Here is a 24,661-nt window from a genome sequence, read left to right as displayed (position 1 = left end):
TGATAAACATCTAATAAAAAGTAGCAGCTGAGTATTAGATTAAATAGTCAAATAAAATAAATGCTTTTGGGGGGAAATCTGCATAAACAGATATTGTTCAGATTTGAGCTACAGTAACTTCCTATAGTTTCACAGATATTTTTTGAGATTTGGTGTTTTATATTAATTGATAAAGGAACATGGAATCTGTTGAGTATATGAAAATTAAAGCCTTAGAGCATTTTCAAACTCTATGTTTTTCCAAAAGAAAATGCTAAGTGTATAATCCTATTTTGCTAGTGTTATACATGAAATGTCTTAAAATTGAAAGCCTTATAGTTATTATATGACCACTTGTAATTGCCCAAGATAGGACTTATTTCCAGTTCTTAAAAATGTGAAGAATTAATTCAGTGGAGCATGAAACAACCTCTCAGCAAATGGAAATAAGTTTACAGTGTGTGATTTTCAGGCTTCCATTCTTAGGTTATCAGATAATGTATTTCTTTTCAGTGATTATTGTATAACCCATTATTAGGACTTTTTTCTGACATTATGGGTTTTGGTGTGGCATTAAAATCAATATACAGTATGTTAAGTTCTATAGCCATTGATTCATTGCTGTTAAACGTCATTTACAAAAATAATGTTGGCAAACATTTTAAAAGTTTACAAAACTCTGTCCTCACCACCATATTGTTAATTTTATTAATGTTTTGCAGTTTTAAACAAAGAGAGTCAGTATTTTTTTTTCTTTGGAAGCGATTCATTAACAAGTCTGTAGGAATCCTGCCCTCTATCCCATCATGAAGTAGTTCAAGCAGTTGGATCTGGATTTGAGGGAATAAGGAGTAAGACTGCATAATGAAACATACTTTGAATGGAGAATGCAATAGGTATATTTCAATTAATAAATACGGGCAATCCCAGAGTTACAAACATCCAACTTACAAATGACTTATAGTTAAGAACAGGGGTGAAACAACAGGAAGTGAGAGAAATCTACTCCTAGGAAGGAGAATTCATTTCTAAAAGAGTTATCATGGGGAAAAGATGTTGAGAGAATCTGACCTGATTGAAGACGTCAGGTCTGGGTGGGTGGGGGGTATATAGGAAGCTGATGGGAGCTCCTTTTGGCAGTTGCCCTTCCAGCCAGCAATCCGCCCACCTACCTTTAACTTAGTTTGGTTTTTAGTTTCTCCATCTTTGCCACAACTTCAAGATCTGGTCCTGGATCCAGATCTAGAAGGAGCAGTACTACTACTATGGCATTAGCCATGACAAAGGGAGTCACCTACTAGAGACTGAGTGGTGCACTCAAAATGGGTCCGGAATGGCTGTTGGATTAATGCGTCACCGGTGGTGAGGGACAGAGCTCTGTGTGGCCTCTCACCAAGTCATCCCATTAGTCTCTGGCTCTAATCTGGAGTAACAATCTCATTGATAAACAGGCAAGTTAGTTGATGATGAGATTCATGTCCCCTGTATAGTTCTTCAACCTTGTTGTGAGCTATAACCAATAAAGTTGTGGTTTTGGCATCCCAATGTATATTCATCTGTGTATATTTTTGGGGATGCAGCAGTCTCTCCCTCTGTTCACATGAAATCCCCTGAAAAGAGTCGAGCAAAGAAGAAATGGGGAAGAGAATTTGCCTTCCTTCTGCTGTTGCCCCAATGCTGTTGTGGTGGCCGGGAGAGCTTTTGCACAGTTAAAACTTGTGCGCCAGCTGCACCCGTACCTTAGGAAGCCTGACTTGGCTTCCTAAGAGTGGTCTACACTCTTGTTACATCCCGAATAGACTACTGCAATATACTCTAAGTGGGGTTGCCTCTGGAGACTGTCCGGAAGCTTCAACTAGTCCAACGTTCGGCAGCCAGGCTGCTCACTGGGGCTGGGTACATGGAGCGCCCAACGCCCTTGTTACGCCAGCTCCACTGGCTGCCTATCAGCTTCCAAGCACAATTCAAAGTGCTGGCTTGGGACTATAAAGCCCTTAACGGTTCTGGCCCAATTTACTTGTCCGAACGTATCTCTCGCTGTGAACCACCTAGGGCCCTAAGATCATTTGAGGAGACCCTGCTCATTGTCCCCCCATTGTCACAATCGCGTCTGGTGGGGACAAGGGACAGGGCCTTTTCTGTGGTCCCCCCCCCCCCCCGGCTATGGAACTCCCTCCCAAGTGAAATTAAATCTGCTGCATCCCTCTTGACCTTCACGAAACAAGTAAAATCCTGGATCAGGCCTTTGGAGAATAGGCTGACCTACTGACGTGTTGACTTATTTAGAACTGTTGGACTGCCCTTGGATAATGATTTAAATCGGTGACCACTGACTATTTGTTGTCTGTTTTTATATTGTTTATACGGTTTTATACTGTGTATACTGTTTTATATTGTTGTTATTATTACATTGCTGTTAATTGTATATTTATGTTTTGATGTGGGCGCCATGGGGTGCCACTTAGTTAGCCGTCCTGAGTCCCTCTGTGGAGGTTGAGAAAGGACGGGATATAAAAGCCCTAAATAATAATAATAATAATAATAATAATAATAATAACAACAATAATGTGGATTTTAGAATTGGTATTTGGGACTCAACAACTGGGTGTTAACAGAATGAGAAAAATAACGGTGTGAGAATGAAAAAGAGAGAGAGAACAGAAACGTATGGTTAAAATAGGACCAGGTAGATATACTATTAAAGATAAACCTAACCTTATACATGAACTACAGTTTCATTTATTATTGCCATGTAATATTGGTGATTCTGCTGGGCTTCGTAATTAAGACAATTCCATAATAGGATTGTTTATATTTTTGTGACATGTTCAGCAAGTTGATATGCTTTTCTGTGGTGAATCCAAGATTGAGGACAGTAAATGGAATGGTCAAAGTTTTTCTTGTGACATTTTGCCACTGAGATATTATCACTTTGGTAAATCATGCTAGCAACAACTTTTCTTTGTACTGAATTTACACTTCTGTTCTCTATTGGAAAAAATGTTTTTTGCATGACTTGTATAAATAAATATGACAAGGCTCTATTTTCTGAAATCTGCAACACTTACCTCTTGGTAATATTATATCTGATTGGAGCTAATATTTATCTCAAAATCTGAAATACAATGCTGAGTTATCAGGTGAGCTTCCAGGAGCAGCTCTCCTTGGTGAAGGAGAAACTAATGTAGAAAAAAGAAGCCTTAATGTTTTATTACTGTTTTTCCAAAATCAAATTCTATACAGGTATGCAAAAATTATATGCATTGCATCTAATAAGCAATAACATGGATAGCAATAATAACATTTAAAAATAAAATTCTGCTCTATTAATTGCAATGCAGACAGATTGAAAATTATAGGTCTGCCTTGAATTTAGTGAGTGTAGTCACTATCATATTTTTAATGGAAGGTGGTTTTTTTGTCATGTCAGGAGCGACTTGAGAAACCGCAAGTCGCTTCTGGTGTGAGAGAATTGGCCGTCTGCAAGGACGTTGCCCAGGAGACGCCCGGATGTTTTGATGTTTTACCTTCCTTATGGAAGGCTTCTCTCATGTCCCTGCAATGAGAAGCTGGAGCTGATAGAGAGAGCTTGTCCACGCTCTCCCCGGATTCAAACCTGCAACCTGTCGTTCTTCAGTCCTGCCGGCACAGAGGTTTAACCCACTGCATCACCGGGGGCTCCTAATGAAAGGTTTAAAACCTCCTCTTTAAAGGAAACATTTAGTGAAGAAAAGCTTTGTTTATCTGCTGTACTTTCTGCTAGGCATCATCCACTCTAATAAATAGAGTAAATGAAACAGTATTTTGGTGCCCCCCACCCCCAACCAATCACTGATATATATTTTCTGTTCATCATGGGAATTCTGTGTGCCATATTTGGTTCAATTCCATCATTGGTGGAGTTCAGAAAGCTCTTTGATTGTAGGTGAACTATACATCCCAGTAACTACAACTTGCATATGTCAAGGTCTATTTTCCCTCAAGAGCGCCCCTGGGCAAAATCAACTATACTGCAAATGCTTACTTTGCATAATGGTTGAGCCGCCCCTGAAGACCCCCTATCCAAAAGAAAGCCTGCAAGAAAAGTAGGTTTAAAAAGTAAACATCAACATAACTTATGAAATCTCTAGCCCTTGCATTTTGGTTATGAAAACCTTAAAAAAATACAATAGATTCTCAGTTAGCCCGCACCATGTGGATTGTAGATGCTGGATAAATCTAGTTTCTAGATACTTGAGATAGGCCTAACGGATACTACAATCACATACTATACCATATCATAAACTCCGTATTGACTTGATATTGATATTGAAATATAGTAATTTTTTAAAATTAAGGCAAATAAATACATATGGAACTTAATATGACTGTATTATAAACACATTTTTGTAGACACAGTATACAATTTGAGTCAGTTTTTCTTCCTGGTTGTTTGAGTTCTGAGAATTGACTGTATTTATTGCTCTCGGGTTTTATAAACAGTTTTTTTTTCCAGCCTAACATTTTTGTGTTCATTATTTTTACTCTAGAACTAGCTGTAAGCTGTTTCAGATGACTGTCCTTCTGTGTGAGATGCACCTTTGGTCGCTGAAGAATACCTTGCATGTTGAAGGTAAAATAAAAGTTATCAATCCAGTTCTTGAGTTCTACCAAATCATTTTTTCACTTCACCCATTCAGTCCTACCATTCAGCTCCTGACTGCCAATTGTTTCTAAACATGAAAAAACACTATACTCTGGCCTAGACAGATCTTCTAAAGAATAAGTCTTTCCCAAACAATGGTACAGGCACACAAATTTTGGCATAACGAAGGCTGTTAGAGTGCATCACTGGCTTTTTGCACTTTAAAAAGAAAGATATTTAGTGTGCATTGCTAGTCTTGTATTTATAGCAGTGGGCTCCGTAGCAGCCTTTTGCTACTTTAGATTTTGCAGTAAAGAATAATCTGCCTGTGAAACTTCCACCCAGATGTTTTTGACCCATTAACTGAGGAATAAACCTGTCAGATAGGGCAGATTACTTACTTCCATTACTTTCTTACTTTCATATGTGAAGAGTGTTTAAAAAAGGAGGATGGCTAGTTATTGTGCTATTACACACACGTTGATTTTATACCCTATCCTTAACAAGCCCATCTACACTGACTATTTAATGCAGTTTCAGGCCAGTTTCAAAGAAAGTGATTTTCTGTGCAGTTGATTACATAAGATCTCTTGGAGCCAGTTTGGGGTCCAGATAGGGATTAACAAACCACAGAACACTGATGCACACTTTTTCCCCACGCACTTTTGTCGGAGTTTGTTGTCTGGCTGCCGCAGTATTCAATGCAGCTTTGAACTGCATTGAATAGTTGCTGTAGATTGGGCATTTGTTTCTAACACCAAAGTTGGTTTTATTTTTATTCCTTGGATATTAATTTGGTGTTACGTTTCCTTAATTATGTAGATCAAGACATTGGAGTCCACCATTACTATGACAAAAAGGAATCGGGTAAGATATATATATAAATATATATATATAAATATATATTATAGATATATAGTAATATATATTTACTGATGAACATTACTCCCCAAATCCTTATTTTTTCTATTGAGAAACTATAGTAAATTGTATTCATTGATTAAGATAAACATGATTAACCGGAATAAAGCAAAATCCACAAAAATGTGATACCTTTCATGGCTAACAAAATGTAAAAACCATGTCATGCAAGCCTTCAAAGCTCTGTTAGATAGATATTAAGATATTAAGACATCATACTGAAGAAAATAAAAGTGATGGAGTCCTAGGCCTGCATTTTTATCAGATGTTGTAAAACAGCAGCAACTTAAAAAACAAAACAAAACAAAACAGAGGGTGCATCTACACTGTAGAGATAATGTCCATATAACTACACCACTTTAACTGCAATGTCTTAATGCTATGGAACCATAAGACTTGTAGTTTTACCAGGTCTTTAATCTTCATTGCCCAAGAGGTGGAGCCCCTGGTGGTGCAGTGGGTTAAAGCCCTGTGCCGGCAGGACTGAAGACCGACAGGTCGCAGGTTCCAATCCAGGAAGAGGCGGATGAGCTCCCTCTATCAGCTCCAGCTCCTCATGCAGGGACATGAGAGAAGCCTCCCACAAGGATGATAAAAACATCAAAAATCATCCGGGCGTCCCCTGGGCAACGTCCATGCAGACAGCCAATTCTCTCACACCAGAAGCGACTTGCAGTTTCTCAAGTCACTCCTGACATGACAAAAAAAAAGTGCCCAAGAGTGGTGATGTCTCACCAAACTACAGCTCCCAAGATTCCATAGCATTGTGCCTTGACAGTTAAAAGTAGTGTCACACTGCATTCATTCTACAGTGTAGATGCACCAACAACATCCAGGATCCCAAGTGTAGATACTTCACTGCTGCCGATGGGGTTTAAATTTGACTAGCCTTTTCCCCAGTCATCACATGATCAAAAATGGAGTAGCCTTTGTCTCATTGAGATCCCTCCAGACCAGCTGAACAGTAACACTATGTAACACAATTTTTGTTCCTGGGTTATAAAAGTCATTTCCTAATTGGTTCTATCATAAAAACATGGAAAAGGTTGTTAAACTGCCAAAACTTTGTTTTTGCAGGACGTCCTTCAACACATTTTGCTATAGTTTTTCAATGAATATCTCACCAAGTCTCAACCAATTCAACATAGTTTGTGGCAGCCACAAAAACAAAGTTTCTAGAGTATAACAACTACTTTCAAAGTAAGGGCCGTACAACTAAACAAAAAATAACACTTTCAAACCAGGAACCGATTTTTTTTCAAAATGTGTAATCGAAACAACATATGCCTCAAAATGTAAACCAATAACCCTATACCTTTTTTTCTTTGTTTCTTCTCTCTTTTTCTGGAATCCTTTCTGGAATATTTTGTTCTCAATAAAAATAATTAAATATATATATAAGCTTGTGACTCAAAACACCATTACTTTTCTTCTCTTCTGTATAATCTTAAAACAGCTTTTGACTGATGCAAAAGCCGGTGGAGCTTTGAAAGCTTGAATGAAGTTATTTTTGCATTTTGTTTAATCAATAAATAGATTACTCCTTTATGGAATTTGTTTTATTTCACTGTATGGCCAGCTTGGCTACTCTTGAATACTACAATTAATCTGACATATTTTCAGGGGGAAACAGGTATAAAGTGACATGTATTTAACTTGTAGAGCATAATAGGTTTCAATCTATCATTCCTTCTGTCTTTTCCTTGCAGACATACTCAGATTTTTTTTTTGCCCTTCCTCTTCTTCTTCTCCCATCTTTTAGAATATTTCCATGATAGTTTTCCATAGTTTTGTTCTTGCTGAATAAATTCTGATCTTGAATTTGATAATTTTCTTCTTAGATCAGTATGGCTTACTTTGCTTTATAAATGCGCCTGAGCTTCCTGCATTTCTATGCACTTAATTAGAACAAAGTATAGATTTGTATTATTTTTAAATGTAAGATCAACACATGCATTTCAGATATTTTAATTTTCTGTAAAAATATAGGTTATGTAACGTGATATTTTAGATTGATATGTGCTCCTGTTATCTATCTATCTATCTATCTATCTATCTATCTATCTATCTATTTAGAGCTCCAGCAGAGGGCATTGTAAATTCATAGGACTGCACTTTTGTTGACCTCCTGGGTCCTCCTTACCTGGTGTTTGAAATAGGTATTTCAGAGTGAATCAGTTTGCTTTATCTGATTAATCTTTTTAATCCTAGAAGATTCATGATGGACTAAAAGGTCTATTCAGCTAGAATAAAACTTCCTGTTTTAGTGCAGATTAACATGCTGGCTTGTGTCTTGTGCTGCATCCACAACTGAATCCCAACTAAAAAAATCTGTCAGCCCAATGACAGATTGACAGAAGTTTTAGTTGGAATTCAGTTCACCGATCAGTTTATCTAATTAGACAAAAACTTCTACATTATTAGCCCTCTATAGGGATTGCTTAAACTCTTATTTCATTGCTAATTTAATCTTTCAGGAAGGGAAAATGTCTGAACTTTTATTCTCAACCACATTTCTGTATTATTTGAAAAACAGATATCATTGAGCATTTTACTGACAACACATGTGGAGATTATTCAACTTTTGAATTTTTTCTTTTTCTAGAACCACAATTGAACTTTGACCATTTGCATCAGAAGCAACTGTTAGCAGAATGTAAGCATTATTTTCAGTTTTCATGTTAATAGTGTACCTTTTTTTTCCTGGGGCTTTCTTTTTAAAACTAGCTGCAGTGGTAGTAGTTTTGAATAGAAACAGAGGAAAGGGGTTTATTTGAATTATTTTAATTTGTCTTTGAATGTCATTTTAGTTTTCCCTGCTGGTTGCAGTTTCGATTATGATAAGGTTCTGTTAGGTAGGAATATAGCTAGAATTGAATGGATTCAACAACCCTCCTCCTACTTGATTCTCAGTGTAAAATCAAAGGGCACATCTACACTGACTACATAGGTCAGCGTAGAGCCAGATCAGCCCCGTGGTGGAGCAGATTTTCAGTAATGAAGGGCAATGGCAGTCACCGTCCTCTCTCACCCTCCGTGTCAAAGTGATATCTGGCCACAATATGGATTCTGCCTGTCTGCTGTCTGCTGCAGTGACGTTGGTCAAGGTGAAGGGACACTCTTGGAGGGGAGTGGGGAGAGAAAGGGACATTTCTACTCTTCCTCGTCTTGCCTTGCCCCATTCTCCTAGTCCAGTAGTTCTCAACCTGGGGTCCCCAGATGTTTTTGGCCTACAACTCCCAGAAATCCCAGCCAGTTTACCAGCTGTTAGGATTTCTGGGAGTTGAAGGCCAAAAACATCTGTGGACTCCAGGTTGAGAACCACTGTCCTAGCCAATATTACTGAAAGTGAGGGCTGAACAGATGAGACCCATGGCATGGATGGAGACCATCATGGAGTGGGGAGTAGGTGAGGATGGTTATCTCTCCACTACCAAAGGCCCAGCAACTCTCTGACCCAACTCACCTTGAGCGAACTCCACCACTCAAAATGGTGCTCTACAGTTCTAGCAAAGATCGAGGAATTGGGCTATGATAACGATTTCCTGAACTTGCTAACTTTCACTGAGATCTTTACCCTTATTAAAAGGAGGCTGCTAGAAAGGGACTATAACCAATTGTTGAGGTGAGGATGGTTAGGGTTGGTGTCCAGCAGCACCAAAAAGTTTTCAGTGCCTCTGGGTGATCAGGTCTACCTCATACCTCTGGAGCAGCTGGGGGAGTCTCTGTTTCACCCATATCTGGACCAGTTCATCATATGATATGCTGAATAGGCGCCAATAATCGGCGCCAATTACAGGCTGTCCCTAAGTTACAAACAAAATAGGTCCTATAGATTTGTTCTTAAGTTGAATTGTATGTAGTCGGAACAGGTACATTTTTTAAGTGTAACTCCAACCACATGTACACACACACACGCACACACACAGATACCATGTTGTTGTTGTTTATTCGTTCAGTCACTTTCGACTTCTTCCTGACCTCATGAACCAGTCCACACAAGAGCTCCCTGTTGGCTATTGCCATTCCCATCTCCTTCAAGGTCAAGCCAGTCACTTCAAGGAGACCATCAATCCATCTTGCCTTTGGTTGGCCCCTCTTCCTTTTTCCTTCCATTTTTCTTTAGCATCATACTGTAAATAAAAAAATAAAATAAAGCCCAACTGGAGGGAAGAATAGTAGAGGCAAAGATGAACTACTTTGACCACATCATGAGAAGAAAGGAAAGATTAGAGAAGACAATGATGCTGGGGGAAATAGAAGGAAAAAAGAAGAAGGGCTGACCAAGGGCAAGATGGATGGATGGGATCCTTGAAGTGACTGCCTTGACTCTGAAGGAGCTCGGGGAAGTGACGGTCGACAGGGAGCTCTGACGTGGGATGGTCCATGAAGTCACGAAGAGTCGGAAGCGACTGAATGAATGAACAACAATAAATAAATAAATAAGGTAGCATTATTTGGAAAAAGTTATTACCAATGCAATTTCAGAGTTAATGAGAACGAATCTCCTTACAATAGCTAAAACGTTTGTATTAATCCTTTAAAAAAAGGAATTGGGGGTGGGAGTGGGGGAGAAATAAGCCAAAGTTATTAGAATTTATTTTATAGCATTAGAACTTATTTCACTGGATGGAAAGCCTGATATATCAATCATTCTATTAGAAGGTTGGTAATATTTATAATGTATTGGGAAAACATAATTTAGGATCTGATTCATCATAATGTATTCTTCAGTTTTAGATTATCAGGATATGTTTTGAATTAAAAAGTGCTACTAAAATATGAAGCAATATTGATGTTGATTATAATATTTCCTATATATATTTCTTTTGCTAGCTCGAGATTATCCTTGGGTACTTAAGAACAAACGTCCAGAGAAGCTGAGGGACACACTTAAGGAGCTAGAGGTACCTTTCAGACTTTTTCAAATCACAATCCAGGTTTTCAAATCTCTTTCAACAGCTTTAATTTTCATAAAGGATCATCCCTTCTGGCGATGAATCCGCTTTTGTGTGGTGGGCTACCCAAAACAGTTGCATCTTTGTTTAAAATGTCAGACAATCTTTTCCCCTTGAAAATCAGAAGCACTTTAGCCACAAGTAAAATGTCTACAGCCATTGATGCACTATTTTCTGTTGTTCTCTAGGAACTGATGCAAAACAGTCAGTGTGTGCTGTGCAAATGGAAGACCAAATACGTCTGTCAGGTAAATATTTTGACATGCTTTTGCAATGTTCTGTCAACAGAGATTAACAGTTGACAAGGGACTGATGCAGCAGGACAAAGTTAACTGCTAGCATATCATTAGAATGATCATATAAGAGGTTTTTTTAATGCAAGTCTTGATGTTAACAATTGTAGTAAGTAAAATAGTAAAATCCATCTTGGTAAAAATGACTGTATTTGCATAGGGAAATAACAATATAAAATGCACAGTGCCTTGTAATGTCAATTAAAGAGCATTTTCCACGATATTTAGGTTGCAAGGCCCTGATGGTAAGCTTGGTTGAACTGAAGTGGGTTTACTTTTGAAGAGTCATGCACTGAATTACACTGTCAGGATCTTCAAAAGAGATCTACCTGGAAATAAGAATTCAGTTAGAATTGCATAGGAAAACCTTATATGTTATATTTAAAGTGTTTTATTGAAGCAAATACTTGAAAAAACGCATGATGACAACAAGACATCTAAACTAACCAGCTAAGAGTAGTTGTCCAGTGACGTGAAGTGACGTCAGTGAATCATATGTCTGTATTCTGTATTTACATAAATATCTATCTATCTATAAATATGATGCATCTGTTCACATCCTTGTTAGCAGCATAGAAAGTGGGAACAGGTTGGAATCTTAAGTTGTGTGAGCCAGCATGCTAATCAACAGCTTTCTCTGTTTAATGTATTTAATTCATTAAAAGCTAGTGCTAGCTTTTTAGCCTTCCTTATTCTATTTTGAACAGACATGTCCTTGAGCTTATCATGATGTAACAAAGAATTTTGACTTTTGAAGATTATTAATTTATAACCTAATTATAAAACAGCTACATTGAGACCTGCATTACAGCCAGTTTTACTATAAATGCATTGAATTTTTAGTCATTGTAGATTTACTTTCTAAAATAAACATTAGTCTGCTCAGTTCTAAAGAGATTTACTCTTACCTTGTAATGTTAAGATACCTAACTGCAAAATCCCAAGTTATAAATAAGATAATGAACCTGGTAGTAATAGTATGTTAAATTCATATTCTGCACTAATATCTTATTACAGAGAAAGCCGCATCGAAAACAGTGACTCATACTTTTTGCTAAATTTCCAGAATGTTGTTCTGTTAGGTACTTAAAATGATTATAAAAATGTACAATCTTTGTTCTTTGGCAAAGTCTCTGAAGAGCTAAGGCTTTATCTTTAATCTATTTACCTAGAAGAAAGCAAGACTTTCACTTGGACATACTTGTATACGTTTATTCTGATGGTCAAATAGAGCTGACAAGATGGGATCCCTGACCATTCAGCAGCTCGCTGTAAATCATATGCACAGTCTTTGCGGACAAAGTCACTCTAATCCATTACGACTTGGATTCCATGTTAATGGCAGTCCCTGAAGATATAACTCGAGCACCTGCTTGTCTGGTTTTAATGAATTTATTTCAATTGGTGCAGCCTGAAGATGTGGACAAGATTCTTGGAAAGGCGAGAGCAACCACATGCATCCTAGATCCCTGCCCATCCTGGCTAGTAAAGGAGGCCAGAGGGGGTTTGGCAAAGTGGGTGAAGTTGGTGGTTAGTGCCTCCTTAAAAGAAGGCAAGATTCCAGCGAGCCTAAAGGAGGCCATCATAAAACTGCTGTTTAAAAAACCATCACTGGGCCCCACTCAATTGAACAACTTTCAGCCACTTTCCAATCTCCTTTTTTGGGCAAACTCTTGGTACATGTGGTGGCCTCGCAACTCCAGGTGTTGGAGGAAACTGATTATTTGGATCTGACGCAGTCTGGCTTTAGCTGGGACATGGAATTGAAACAGCCTTGGTTGCCTTAGTGGATGATCTAGAACCCAACAGGTGGAGTGTGTCTCTGTTGGTTCTCCTGTACCTTCCAGTGACCTTTTATAACATAGACCATGGTATCCTTCTGTGACATATGGCAGGAATAAGTCTTGGAGGTACTGTTTTACAGTGGTTCCAGCCCTTCCTGGAGGGCCACTCCCAGAAGCTGTTGTTGGGGGATACCTGCTCGGCCCTGCTGCCTTTATCCTGTGGAGTCTCGCAGGATTCAGTATTGTCTCCCATGTTGTTTAACATCTACATGAAACTGCTGGGAGAGATCATCCGGAGTCTTGGAGTTTGATTCCATCTGTACGCAGGTGATGCCCAACTCTATCACTTCTTTTGCCTGCTCCTAAGGAGGCTGTTCAGGTCCTGAACCAGTACTTGGCAGCTTTGATGGTCTGGATGAGGGCAAATAAATTGAATTTGAATCCAGACAAGACAGAGGTCCTCCTGGTCAGTTGTAAGGCCGAACACGGTATAGGGTTACAGCCTGTGCTGAATGGGGTTACACTCCCCCTCCCCCCCGGTCCAATTTTCTAGTTTATCTAAATTCTTTTGAATTCTGTTCCAGTATTCCAATATGTTAACGAACCCGCTTTCCTCCAATCCATTATCTATGTCATTGATAAAAATGTTGAGCAATGCTACTAGGACAGAACCTTGAGGCATTCTAATCAAGACTTCCTTCCATAAAGCTCCATGCAAAGGTACCCATATTCCCTGGCCTTTCAGGACCACATACTGTCAGCCATCAAATGCTGGTGGAACAGAAAAGTCTTTACTTATCCATGAAAATAAAATAAGGGAGTAAGTCCTGAGTCTTGAGGCAGTCACTGAGAAAGCCCTTGTTCCAACCAGATGTATGTGCTAAATCTCATTCCAACCAGATGTATGTGCTAAATCTCATCCTGCTTGTCAGGCCCCTTCTACACTGCCATATAGTCCAGATTATCAAAGAAAATAATACACACTATCTGCTGTGAACTGGATTATATGAGTCCACACTGCCATATAATCCAGTTCAAGGCAGGTGATCTGGATTTAATATGGCAGTGTAGAAGGGGCCTCGGTTGGTTTTGAGTTTAAAGTTACAAGCCTTTTCTTGTATCCAGCCTGGCAATCCTAATACTCAGGAGACACCGGGGGAGTGGGGGGGGGGGGTGTTTGGGATGGGTTGTGCTTTCATTCCTCCGCTTACTTCCTGGTTGCCTCAACCCACAGCAAAACAGCAAGTGCCAATAATAGTTGAACCATATTACTACTTTCCTGTTTAGTCTGGCCATAACCTTTAAAGTTACAGCCACAACAGAAAAGGAGTTCAGCTATCTTTTGTTGAGTTATAACTATAATATATCTTAGTTTTAATTTGATGAATGGGGAAAGGTACTTATTTTGGGCAACTGTTTATTCATAGCGAGTTCCTTTCATCTCTGGATATTGGAGGAAATTGTTGTAGGCAGTATTATTATTTTTTTGAAAAACTGTTCAGTTTCTTCACATGGCCTGTAAAATAGCCTTCTCAACTTTTGGAGTTTGTTGTTCTTCAAAAAACTTTTTCATTTATATTTTTGGGACAATTATAAGCACTAGTCAAACATTGCTGGGCTATAAGGTCATATTATCAACTTGGGAATAAATTGTGATTTTATCTAATCCAGCTGCAACATGAGGATAAATTGAAGTTTTGAAAGGTTGCAATAAAAGCTGGAATAGTGTGACTGTGTCTAACACTTTTAGTAGGACAAAACCTTAAAGGACATCTGCCATAAAACTGATGGAGCTTTCAACCGCCTCCCAGATGATTATCCAAAAGATATATTTGCCAGATAAATAAAAAAGGGGAGTTGCTGTGGTACGGTTAATGTTTTATAAATAGAAATGCTTGATCTCGATATGTATTGACTAAGCTCTGAACAGGTATTTGAATTGCTTAAGTAGCTCTAAGAATTAATTGTATTTTGTGTAATGTTTTGTATTTTGTAATGTGCTCATATATTTAAATGATAGCACTAAATAAACAAATACCATCTGTATACGTGTATGTACTGCCACAACATTTGATGGTCCTGATATGAAGCATATACTTTGGATAAGAGTCTATATCAGAACAGAATATGAAGAAGCAGAACGGTTTTCAGTTAGCAAAGGAATCAAACAAGGCTGCATTTTGTCAGCCTGTCTGCTTAACAATACAGAAACTAATTTGACCCAAAGGAAGGAGGAGTGAAAACATCACAAACATGTAGATGACACCACATTACTTGCAGAAACATCTGCTGATGTGCATTGGGAAGGAAATAGAGACGGGGGGCAAAGACTGAATATTATGAAAATAAAAACATGACCACAGAAGAATTATGCTATTTTAAGTGGGTGACAATGTTCAAATTGTTCAGTGTTTTCTATATCTTGGTTCAGTCATTCATCAAAATGGAGGCTGCAATAAAAAAAATGAAAAAACATTGAAGGCCCCTTCTACAGTCATATAAAATCTAGATTATCTGCTTTGAACTGGATTATATGCCAGTGTAGACTCATATAATCCAGTTCAAAACAGATAATGTGAACTGTCCGTTTTGATAATCTGGATTATATGGCAGTGTAGAAGAGGCCTAAAATTTGACATGTCAGCTTTGAAGTAACTAGATCCTCAAGTGAACAATAAAGTCTGGACTGCCCTTTTTTTGTGAAATCTGGACAGGAGTAGGAAAAAATAATCTCATTTGAAATGTGCTGGAATCAAGTTCTTCTTGGACCACCAAAAATGATCAAGCTTAGAAAAGTTGAAGGGAGTAGAAAAAGAAAGATTGGAAAGTGGGAACCAATTCCAATCAAGAATATGGTAGAAGAAAAAGTTAAAGTGTTTTTCCTGCAAACTATCTCATCTATTGGAGGCCGTGACAGACTTTGTATTTCTAGGTGCAAAGATTACTGCAGATGCAGACTGTAGCCAGGAAATCAGAAAACGCTTACTTCTTGGGAGGAGAGCAATGTCCAGTCTCGATAAAATAGTGAAGAGTAGAGACATCAGACTGGCAACAAAGATCCGCCTAGTCAAAGCCATGGTATTCCCTGTAGTCACCTACGGATGTGAGAGCTGGACCTTAGGGAAGGCTGAACGAAGAAAGATTGATGCTTTTGAGCTGTGGTGTTGGAGGAAAGTTCTGAGAGTGCCTTGGACTGCGAGAAGATCCAACCAGTCCATCCTCCAGGAAATAAAGCCCGACTGCTCACTGGAGGGAAAGATACTAGAGACAAAGTTGAAGTACTTTGGCCACATCATGAGGAGACAGGAAAGCCTAGAGAAGACAATTATGCTGGGGAAAGTGGAAGGCAAAAGGAAGAGGGGCCGACCAAGGGCAAGATGGATGGATGGCATCCTTGAAGTGACTGGACTGACCTTGAGGGAGCTGGGGGTGGTAACGGCCGACAGGGAGCTCTGGCGTGGGCTGGTCCATGAGGTCACGAAGAGTCGGAGACGACTGAACGAATGAACAACAACATCTCATCTATTCCACTGCACCAAATGTTCATTTTCAAAAACTTTAAAGATGTGGATAACATTGCATCTGGTTTGGCCATACAAATATGAAAGCAGCAGTAATGCTATCTTCATTAGCATTATTTATTTTTCATATTCAATGAATATGTGTTCAGAGTAGGTGGAATTGTAGCACTGGTCCACTGCCAATTTATACATATTCCCTTTAAAGATCTGTTCAGTGCTCATGCACAAACAATTGTGCATGTAAGACTCTCTTTGCAACCGAGAACTCTGAATATATGTTATCTCTTTCCCCAGGCCTCCACATCTGCAAGGTATTTTTAATACATACACACATTTCTCTACAGCCATCTCGCTGCCTCAGTATAAAAGAGAGGTGGAACTGAGATGCATATATTGATGATAGCTATTTCCCATCCAATGTTATGTGGACATTAAAGACAACACAAAAGAGGCTAAAGGAAAAAGACACTTAATAAGAGTCAGAGGTCATGAAGGAAGGGGTTGCTAAAAGCACAATCTCAAAAAAAATCTTGGAAAAAGAAAAAACGGGAAACATCAGAAAAAGCCAATGTCGCAAAGGAAGTGGAAAGAAAAAAGTAGGTATAAAGAATGGAAGAAAGGATGAATCACCTAGGATGAATACAGTTGTTTAGCTCAAGTGGTTAGAAATAGCAAAAAGGAAAGCTAAAGCTCAGCATGCACTGAGATGGGCTAGGCAAGCCAACAAAAAGTGTTGTTTTTTAGATATATTTGAAACAAGAGGAAATGTGGGTCTTCTTCTCAGGATCAACATGTATTTTGCATCACTTTTTTTTTTTACTAAAGGGGAGAACTGGGTTATCATGTGTAAGCATATACCTTGGCAAGAAATCCAGAATTCAAATCAAGATAAGGCAATAGTCAGGAATCGCCTAGTTACTTTAAATGAGTTCAGATGTTCAGAACCAGACAGACTGCATCCCAGAGTATTATTATTATTATTATTATTATTATTATTATTTACTTTATTTATATTTTCTCAGCCCTCAGGCGACTCAAAGCGGTGAACAACATCAATACAAAACATCACGAGACAAGGATAGGGCAATTAAAAACAATTGTAACATAAATCATTAAACATCCGTATAACAATCATTAGCGCCTCAACAGTAAAATCAGAATCCAGTCTCATCATTCATTATTCCATATTCCTATGTTCAATTACACTGTTTAATCAAATGCTTGTTCAAACAACCAGGTCTTCACTTTCCTCCGAAATGCCAGCAGGGAAGGGGCCAATCTGATATCTGCAGGCAGGGCGTTCCACAGCCAAGGGGCCACCACTGAGAAGGCCCTGTCTCTCGTCCCTGCCAAGCACGCCTGTGATGCAGGCGGGACAGAGAGCAGGGCCTCCCCAGATGATCTTAGTGTCCTAGCCGGTTCATGGGAGGAGATGCGTTCGGAGAGGTAAGTCGGGCCAGAACTGTTTAGGGCTTTATAGGCTAACACCAGCACTTTGAATTGTGCCTGGTAGCAAACTGGCAGCCAGTGGGGCTGGCGCAACAGAGGAGTAGTTAGCAACCTGGCTGCCGAACACTGGACCATTTGAAGCTTCCGAGCAGTCTTCAAAAGCAACCACACGTAGAGAGGGTTGCAGTAGTCTATACGGGAGCATGGACTACCGTGGCCAAGTCAGAGTATTGAGGTAACTTGTCATCCATTCACTCTCAGAACCAGTGGCTGTCATTTCTGAGAAATCTTTAACCCCATCCACAGACATTATAATCCGGCTGGAAGCTGGCTTGAAGTTGGGGTGTCTACAAAACGTTCATCTCCAATGTTGCAGGATGCGACCTCCAACCTGCATCCATCCGAACATGGCTTATTAAAAAAACATTTCTGGAAATTCTGGAGTGCACCATAAAATATGCCGAACTTAATCACTGTGTAAACAGTGCAGTGCTGCAAAGCAGAAGTATTTAGAGCGCTTGTCTGGACAGGGTTAAAGCTGCAGGAGTCACAGATGGAACCCACATAAACAGCTCAGAGGGAAGGTAAACAAACCTCTCCAGCAAGGAAAGAACAACCAGATTCCTTGCCATTACAGTGTTGTTGCCAAATAAAAAGCCAAGATACCTTCTTGGAGGGCCTTATATCTTTCCATATTACAGAAAAAAAAGCCTTTGTAAAGATGTTCTTCATCTTTTTTTCTTATTCCAGGCTATTTCCATAAGACCTCTCCCTTCCAAATTTCAGTTATGGCAGATAATGGTCAATAAATAACAGACAGGAGGGAATAGTCAAACAAAGAGAAGATGTAAATATAATATTTTGAAAATAACTATACACAAAATAATTTCAGTATTTAATATATCATATTTAGTTTCATGATCCAATTGTTATATATATCATGTGCTTTAGTTATATTATTTACTTAGTGATATTGGTTATTTTAGGTTAAGGTTTCTCTTGTATTGTATATAATTATTTTCATAATTTTATATTTATAATCATTTCTTAATTTTGTTTGAGTATTTCCTCCAATGTTTTGTTGGTGTTTTGGGGTGTTTTGTGGTCCTCCCATAGTTCTGTAGCTTTGCCTTCAATTTTAAACAAGAAAGAGATTCCCAAAATCAACATGATATATCAGTTCCGTAGATGAAGGTTTGGCCATACCTGATATTTTGTATGACTTCTAATTTTTTAGAATTAGAATTTTGTATGACTTTTTAGAATTTTGTATGACTTCTAATTTTTTTAGAATCTATTTTTTCAGAATTTTTTAGAAGGTATGGTATTTTGTATGACTTTTGTATGACTGTATTTTCATGACTTCTAACTGAGCCGTTGTATTCCTATTATTAAAGAAACATATTCTACCAGATGGGCCCATTCAGAAATAAACAGCAACAGTTCAGTAGACTTTAATCTCATTTTCTAAAAAAATTACTAAGAAACTGTAGAGAAATGTTTATTATAAAGTGTTTATTATACTGTGTTTAAACTGTATTTATGTTTTACATTGGTTGCCATGTCCTAGCTGTGAGAGATAGGTTGCCATGGTGACAAGGCAGAAGAGGAGGTGGGCGGAGCTTAAGGAGAAAAAGGTTTGAAAGTGACAGTTAATTTTCAGTCAGGAGGATGAGACCCTGAGAGGAGGAGCAGAGTCAGATAGGACTCTGGAAAAGTAGTTCAGTCAGGAGGATGAGACCCTGAGAGGAGGAGCAGAGTCAGATAGGACTCTGGAAAAGTAGTTTAGTCAGGAGGAAGAGACCCTGAGAAGAGGGCAGAGTCAGTTAGGGCTCTGTGGTGTGAAGCAGTGTAAATTCAGTTAGTTCTTAGTATTTGTGAATATTTCTTCAGCAAGGGAGCTGAAGGAGAAACCTCGTTAGATTGCTTGAGTAAAAAAGAATCTAACAGAGGGGGTTTTAGGATCGCCAGTAGTGTAAGACTGGAGATCAGTGGTTTGATCCGGTATAGGACAAACAGTGAGAATATTCACAACAAGGAACCCTGAAATAATAAAGCACTTCACTGTAGAAGGAGTTTATAAGATTGTAACATCTAAAGCCTGAATGTATCTCAACCAAGCCATATTGTAACCATCAAGCATATGCCAAGCTCAACATCTCAATATTGCAACAATTACGCTTTGTTTAACAATAAACTTGTTCTCTTGGTATTTTAAACCTGCCTCCTCCATTGATTTTACGTTCGGTGCATTCCACTCTACCAAAGTTACCTCACAACGCAAATAGGGATAAACAGAGACTTTAAGACCAGCGTCTCTAAACATATTGGTGGCAGTTTAATTTAATAGCAATCTAGGAACTTTCTTACATTTTTGGTAATCCCATTTGGTGGGATTAACGACTTTACATTTTATTGGTGGCATTGATACGTCTTTACATTTTTGGTGGCAGACGACGGGATTCGTGTAACAACTGATCGAGTGCCTTAAGTTTAATTTAGGAATAAGTTGTGAGGTAAAAGTTGTTGAAAACATGGCTACCAGGCGGCAGAGAAAGCTGGCTGAGGAAAGAGAGGGAGACCAAGAAGAAAGTTCGAGCTCTGAGACAGAGACAGAGCCAGTGCCTATGTCAGAAATGGCTTTTAAGTACAAGTTAGAGATGAAACGATTGGAGATGGAGAGAGAGGCAAAACAAAGAGAATTTGAAGAAAAACAAAGAGAGAGAGAGCTGGAAATGGAGGCAAAAGAAAGACAAAGAGAGAGAGAGTTGGAGATGGAGAGAGAGGCGAAACAAAGAGAATTTGAGGAAAGACAAAGAGTGAGAGAATTTGAACGGGAGTTAGAATTGAAGAGAATGGAGTTTGAGCTAGAGAAACAAAGATTGGCTTTGTCTCAAACATCCAGTGATATCCAGGAAGGGAGATCTGGAGGAGATACCCCAGATTTGACAAAGAAATTCCCTAAATTTACCAAGGACGATGACCCAGAGAAATTTCTAATATCTTTTGAGAGATGTTGTCGAGATTTTGGGGTGGCTAAAGAAAAATGGATGACATACCTAAGGCCTCAGATAAGTGGGAAACTTTTGCAGATTTATGGACAGATGCCTGAGGAGTCTTATGGAGACTATGATCTGTTTAAGAAACAGATTCAACAAGAGTTTAGATTGACTCCTGAATATTACAGATTTAAGTTCAGGACATTAAAGAAAGATAAAACACAAAGTTTTGCTCAGGTGGCCTCTAGATTGTCTCAACTGTTCGATAGTTGGATAAGGACGTCTGAGGTGGAAGATTACCAACAGCTGAGAGAACTTTTAAAGCTGGAACAGTTTTTTCAGTTAGTGCCTTATGATATTCGCTGGGTGATTCAAGATCGCAAACCATCCACTATTGTAGAGGCAGCGGTTATGGCAGATCAAATAACAACCTTAAAAGAAGGATTCAAAAGGGAAGATCCGCCAAATGACAAAAGAACAAACAGGCAGCCATTTTATCCACAACAAACGCGCCCACAGCAAGAAAAGGGCTCTGACTTAGAAAACACCATCTATAGGAGGCAGAGTGTAACAAGACAAACTGCTCCTGAGGTAAAAAGACGGTGCTTTCAATGTGGAAAATTGGACCATATAAAATATCAATGTCCCCTGTTAAGGAAAGAGAAAACAACCCTATTTGTGAATAAAATGAAAGAAACACCAAAGGCAGAACCAGATACTGTTTCAAAGGAGAGTTCAGGCTCAGAGCCTCAAGAGAAACAATGTTTGTTCATCTTGTCAGGCAGCCCATCTAAAGATTACTTAGAAACCATTTCTATTGATAACAAAGACAGGAAAGGACTTAGAGATACAGGCTCCGAAGTGTGTATAGTGCACCCCGAAATAATACCTCAGAAATTTCAGCAGCCAACCTCTGAAATAAGATTAAAAGGTTTAGGACCTGCGATACCAACAGCAGTGGTGACTTTGCCAATAGAATATGAAGGATGGAAGGGTATGTGGGATTTTGCAGTCAGTCCTGACATACCATACAAATGTTTAATTGGAAATTATTTGGCTGAGAAGATTGAGAGCTGGAGGATGGCGTGTGAGGAGAAAGAATGTAACAACGAAAGCCCTGAACAAAAAGCCATGTGTTTTGCCATACAACAAGATGGGGATGAGAGTCCGGAATCCAGTGCTACAGTTGCTGAGCTTGTTAAGAGGACGGGAGGAGTTGAAGAGATTCGGCAGGAACAAGGACCCGATGTTTCTCTTAAACCTCTATTCTCTTTAGCTCAAAACCCCACAGTATCGGCAAAAGAACAGCCCTCCGAGTTTGTGTTAAAGAATGGTGTCTTATATAGAGAAACCAGAAGTGTGAACTCGACAGAAGGATCAGTAACATGTAGTCAAATTGTAGTGCCTCAAAGTTTTAGAGAACAGCTGATGAGGGTGGCACACGAAAACCCTCAAGGTGGACATTTGGGTGTGAGGAAAACCACGAAGAGAATCACTAAGAACTTTTATTGGCCTGGCATGTTCCAGAGGATCAAAGAGTTTTGCCAGTCTTGTGACATCTGCCAGAGATTGAGTACTGGAAGGGATAAAGTTAAAGCTCCTATGATCCCTATGCCAATAATTGGAGAACCATTTTACAGAGTAGGCATTGACATAGTGGGTCCTCTTTGTAAACCAAGCAGACGTGGTTACCGATACATTTTAACCATGATTGACTACGCCACAAGATATCCAGAGGCTGTAGCTCTGACTAACATCGAGACAACAACAATTGCAAATGCACTGTTATCCATTTGGGGAAGAACTGGTTATCCTAAAGAATTGGTTTCGGATTTGGGAACCCAGTTTACTTCCAGGCTTATGTCGAAATTGCTTGAGTTATGTGGAATCAGACACCTGACTTCAACAGCTTATCATCCACAGACAAATGGACTAGTTGAAAATATGAACAAGACTTTAGTCAAAATGATAAAGTCTTACAGTCAAGAGAAGCCATACGACTGGGACGTCAAATTGCAACAACTGTTATTCGCCTACAGGACCGTCCCTCATGACAGTACTGGCTACAGTCCATTTGAATTGCTATATGGAAGGAAAGCTCGTGGTCCGTTAGACCTGATAAGAGAATATTGGGAAGAAAGTCCGGCGACAGATCCAGTTCCAGTGTCGGAATATTTAAAAGATCTTCAAGCAACAATGCGGCTAGCTAGAGACATTGCTCAAGAACATTTACTTGCGGCTCAGCAGAGACAAAAAGACTATTATGATTCTACTGCTAAACCAAAGATCTTCAACATCGGAGATGAAGTTTTATTTTTATCTCCCAACAAAACCAACAAACTTCAATTGGATTGGTCTGGACCCTGGAAGATCATCAGAAAGCACAACCACATAAACTATGATATTTTTGATGAACATTCCAATGTAGAAAGAAGAGTCCATGTAAACATGTTAAAGCCTTATGTTGTAAGGTCTGCGAATGTATGTTTTGTTGTTTCGGAAGAGGAATCCGGTCCCTTTTCTTTTTGGGAGGGTGATCGTAAACAGTACAAAAATTTAGATCGGGTAGATATGAACATAGAATTGTCCCAACCACAGAGAAGAGAGGTTGTGGAAGTTTTAAGTAAAAAATGGCATTCTGATGAATGTAGTATGTCAACAAATGAAAATGGCTAGATAATGTGAAAGGTACGAATAACAAATTGTTAAGATGGAGTTTGTGTTTACAGGATTTTATATTTGAAATTAAACATGTTTCAGGTAAACGAAACATAGTTGCAGACGCCTTATCTAGGATTCCATAGGTTAAAGGTTTGTATGTATGTGTAATTGAAATGTATTTAACCATAATATGTTTCCCTTTCAGAATTGATGCATATGTATATATTGTTGAATAATATGTGGGATTATTTTTGCCATTCTAGGATTGAGAATGGTCCAAAAATAATTTTTCTGGGGGGGAAGGTGTAGAGAAATGTTTATTATAAAGTGTTTATTATACTGTGTTTAAACTGTATTTATGTTTTACATTGGTTGCCATGTCCTAGCTGTGAGAGATAGGTTGCCATGGTGACAAGGCAGAAGAGGAGGTGGGCGGAGCTTAAGGAGAAAAAGGTTTGAAAGTGACAGTTAATTTTCAGTCAGGAGGATGAGACCCTGAGAGGAGGAGCAGAGTCAGATAGGACTCTGGAAAAGTAGTTCAGTCAGGAGGATGAGACCCTGAGAGGAGGAGCAGAGTCAGATAGGACTCTGGAAAAGTAGTTTAGTCAGGAGGAAGAGACCCTGAGAAGAGGGCAGAGTCAGTTAGGGCTCTGTGGTGTGAAGCAGTGTAAATTCAGTTAGTTCTTAGTATTTGTGAATATTTCTTCAGCAAGGGAGCTGAAGGAGAAACCTCGTTAGATTGCTTGAGTAAAAAAGAATCTAACAGAGGGGGTTTTAGGATCGCCAGTAGTGTAAGACTGGAGATCAGTGGTTTGATCCGGTATAGGACAAACAGTGAGAATATTCACAACAAGGAACCCTGAAATAATAAAGCACTTCACTGTAGAAGGAGTTTATAAGATTGTAACATCTAAAGCCTGAATGTATCTCAACCAAGCCATATTGTAACCATCAAGCATATGCCAAGCTCAACATCTCAATATTGCAACAATTACGCTTTGTTTAACAATAAACTTGTTCTCTTGGTATTTTAAACCTGCCTCCTCCATTGATTTTACGTTCGGTGCATTCCACTCTACCAAAGTTACCTCACAACGCAAATAGGGATAAACAGAGACTTTAAGACCAGCGTCTCTAAACATATTGGTGGCAGTTTAATTTAATAGCAATCTAGGAACTTTCTTACATTTTTGGTAATCCCATTTGGTGGGATTAACGACTTTACATTTTATTGGTGGCATTGATACGTCTTTACAGAAACCATTAAAGAAAGCATAGCATCCATTTCTTTACACTATGCTACTCATATGAAAACAAAGGGCACAAATCCTGGCCCTGTACCTTCCTCTATTAGATCTCGCTTTTTACTCCCCAAGTTCCAAGCAGCAGATAAATTTACACAGTTTCAGGAAAAGAGGAGATATGGAATTTACATGGTATACATGGTCAAGACCTAACACAGCAGGTGATTT

The 24,661-nt window shown here is 38.9% G+C and overlaps 1 protein-coding gene across 1 annotated transcript in view; it reads left to right on the top strand.

The window, feature by feature from the left end:
* The window catches only part of WDPCP (WD repeat containing planar cell polarity effector), a 211,201-nt gene that overhangs the window by 34,311 nt on the left and 152,229 nt on the right, over positions 1–24,661 (top strand). The window contains exons 2-6 of the mRNA XM_060784552.2: positions 4,509–4,591; positions 5,426–5,470; positions 8,130–8,180; positions 10,361–10,431; positions 10,671–10,730. Of these exons, the coding sequence (XP_060640535.2) occupies positions 4,531–4,591; positions 5,426–5,470; positions 8,130–8,180; positions 10,361–10,431; positions 10,671–10,730 (288 nt within the window). The 5' untranslated portion in view covers positions 4,509–4,530. The remainder of the gene's footprint in view (positions 1–4,508; positions 4,592–5,425; positions 5,471–8,129; positions 8,181–10,360; positions 10,432–10,670; positions 10,731–24,661) is intronic.

Source organism: Anolis sagrei, chromosome 1 (assembly GCF_037176765.1).
Source record: "Anolis sagrei isolate rAnoSag1 chromosome 1, rAnoSag1.mat, whole genome shotgun sequence".
In the NCBI taxonomy this organism is placed as follows: domain Eukaryota; kingdom Metazoa; phylum Chordata; class Lepidosauria; order Squamata; family Dactyloidae; genus Anolis; species Anolis sagrei.
Note: the sequence above shows the minus strand (reverse complement) of the source record. Positions and strands in the feature narration are given on the sequence as shown.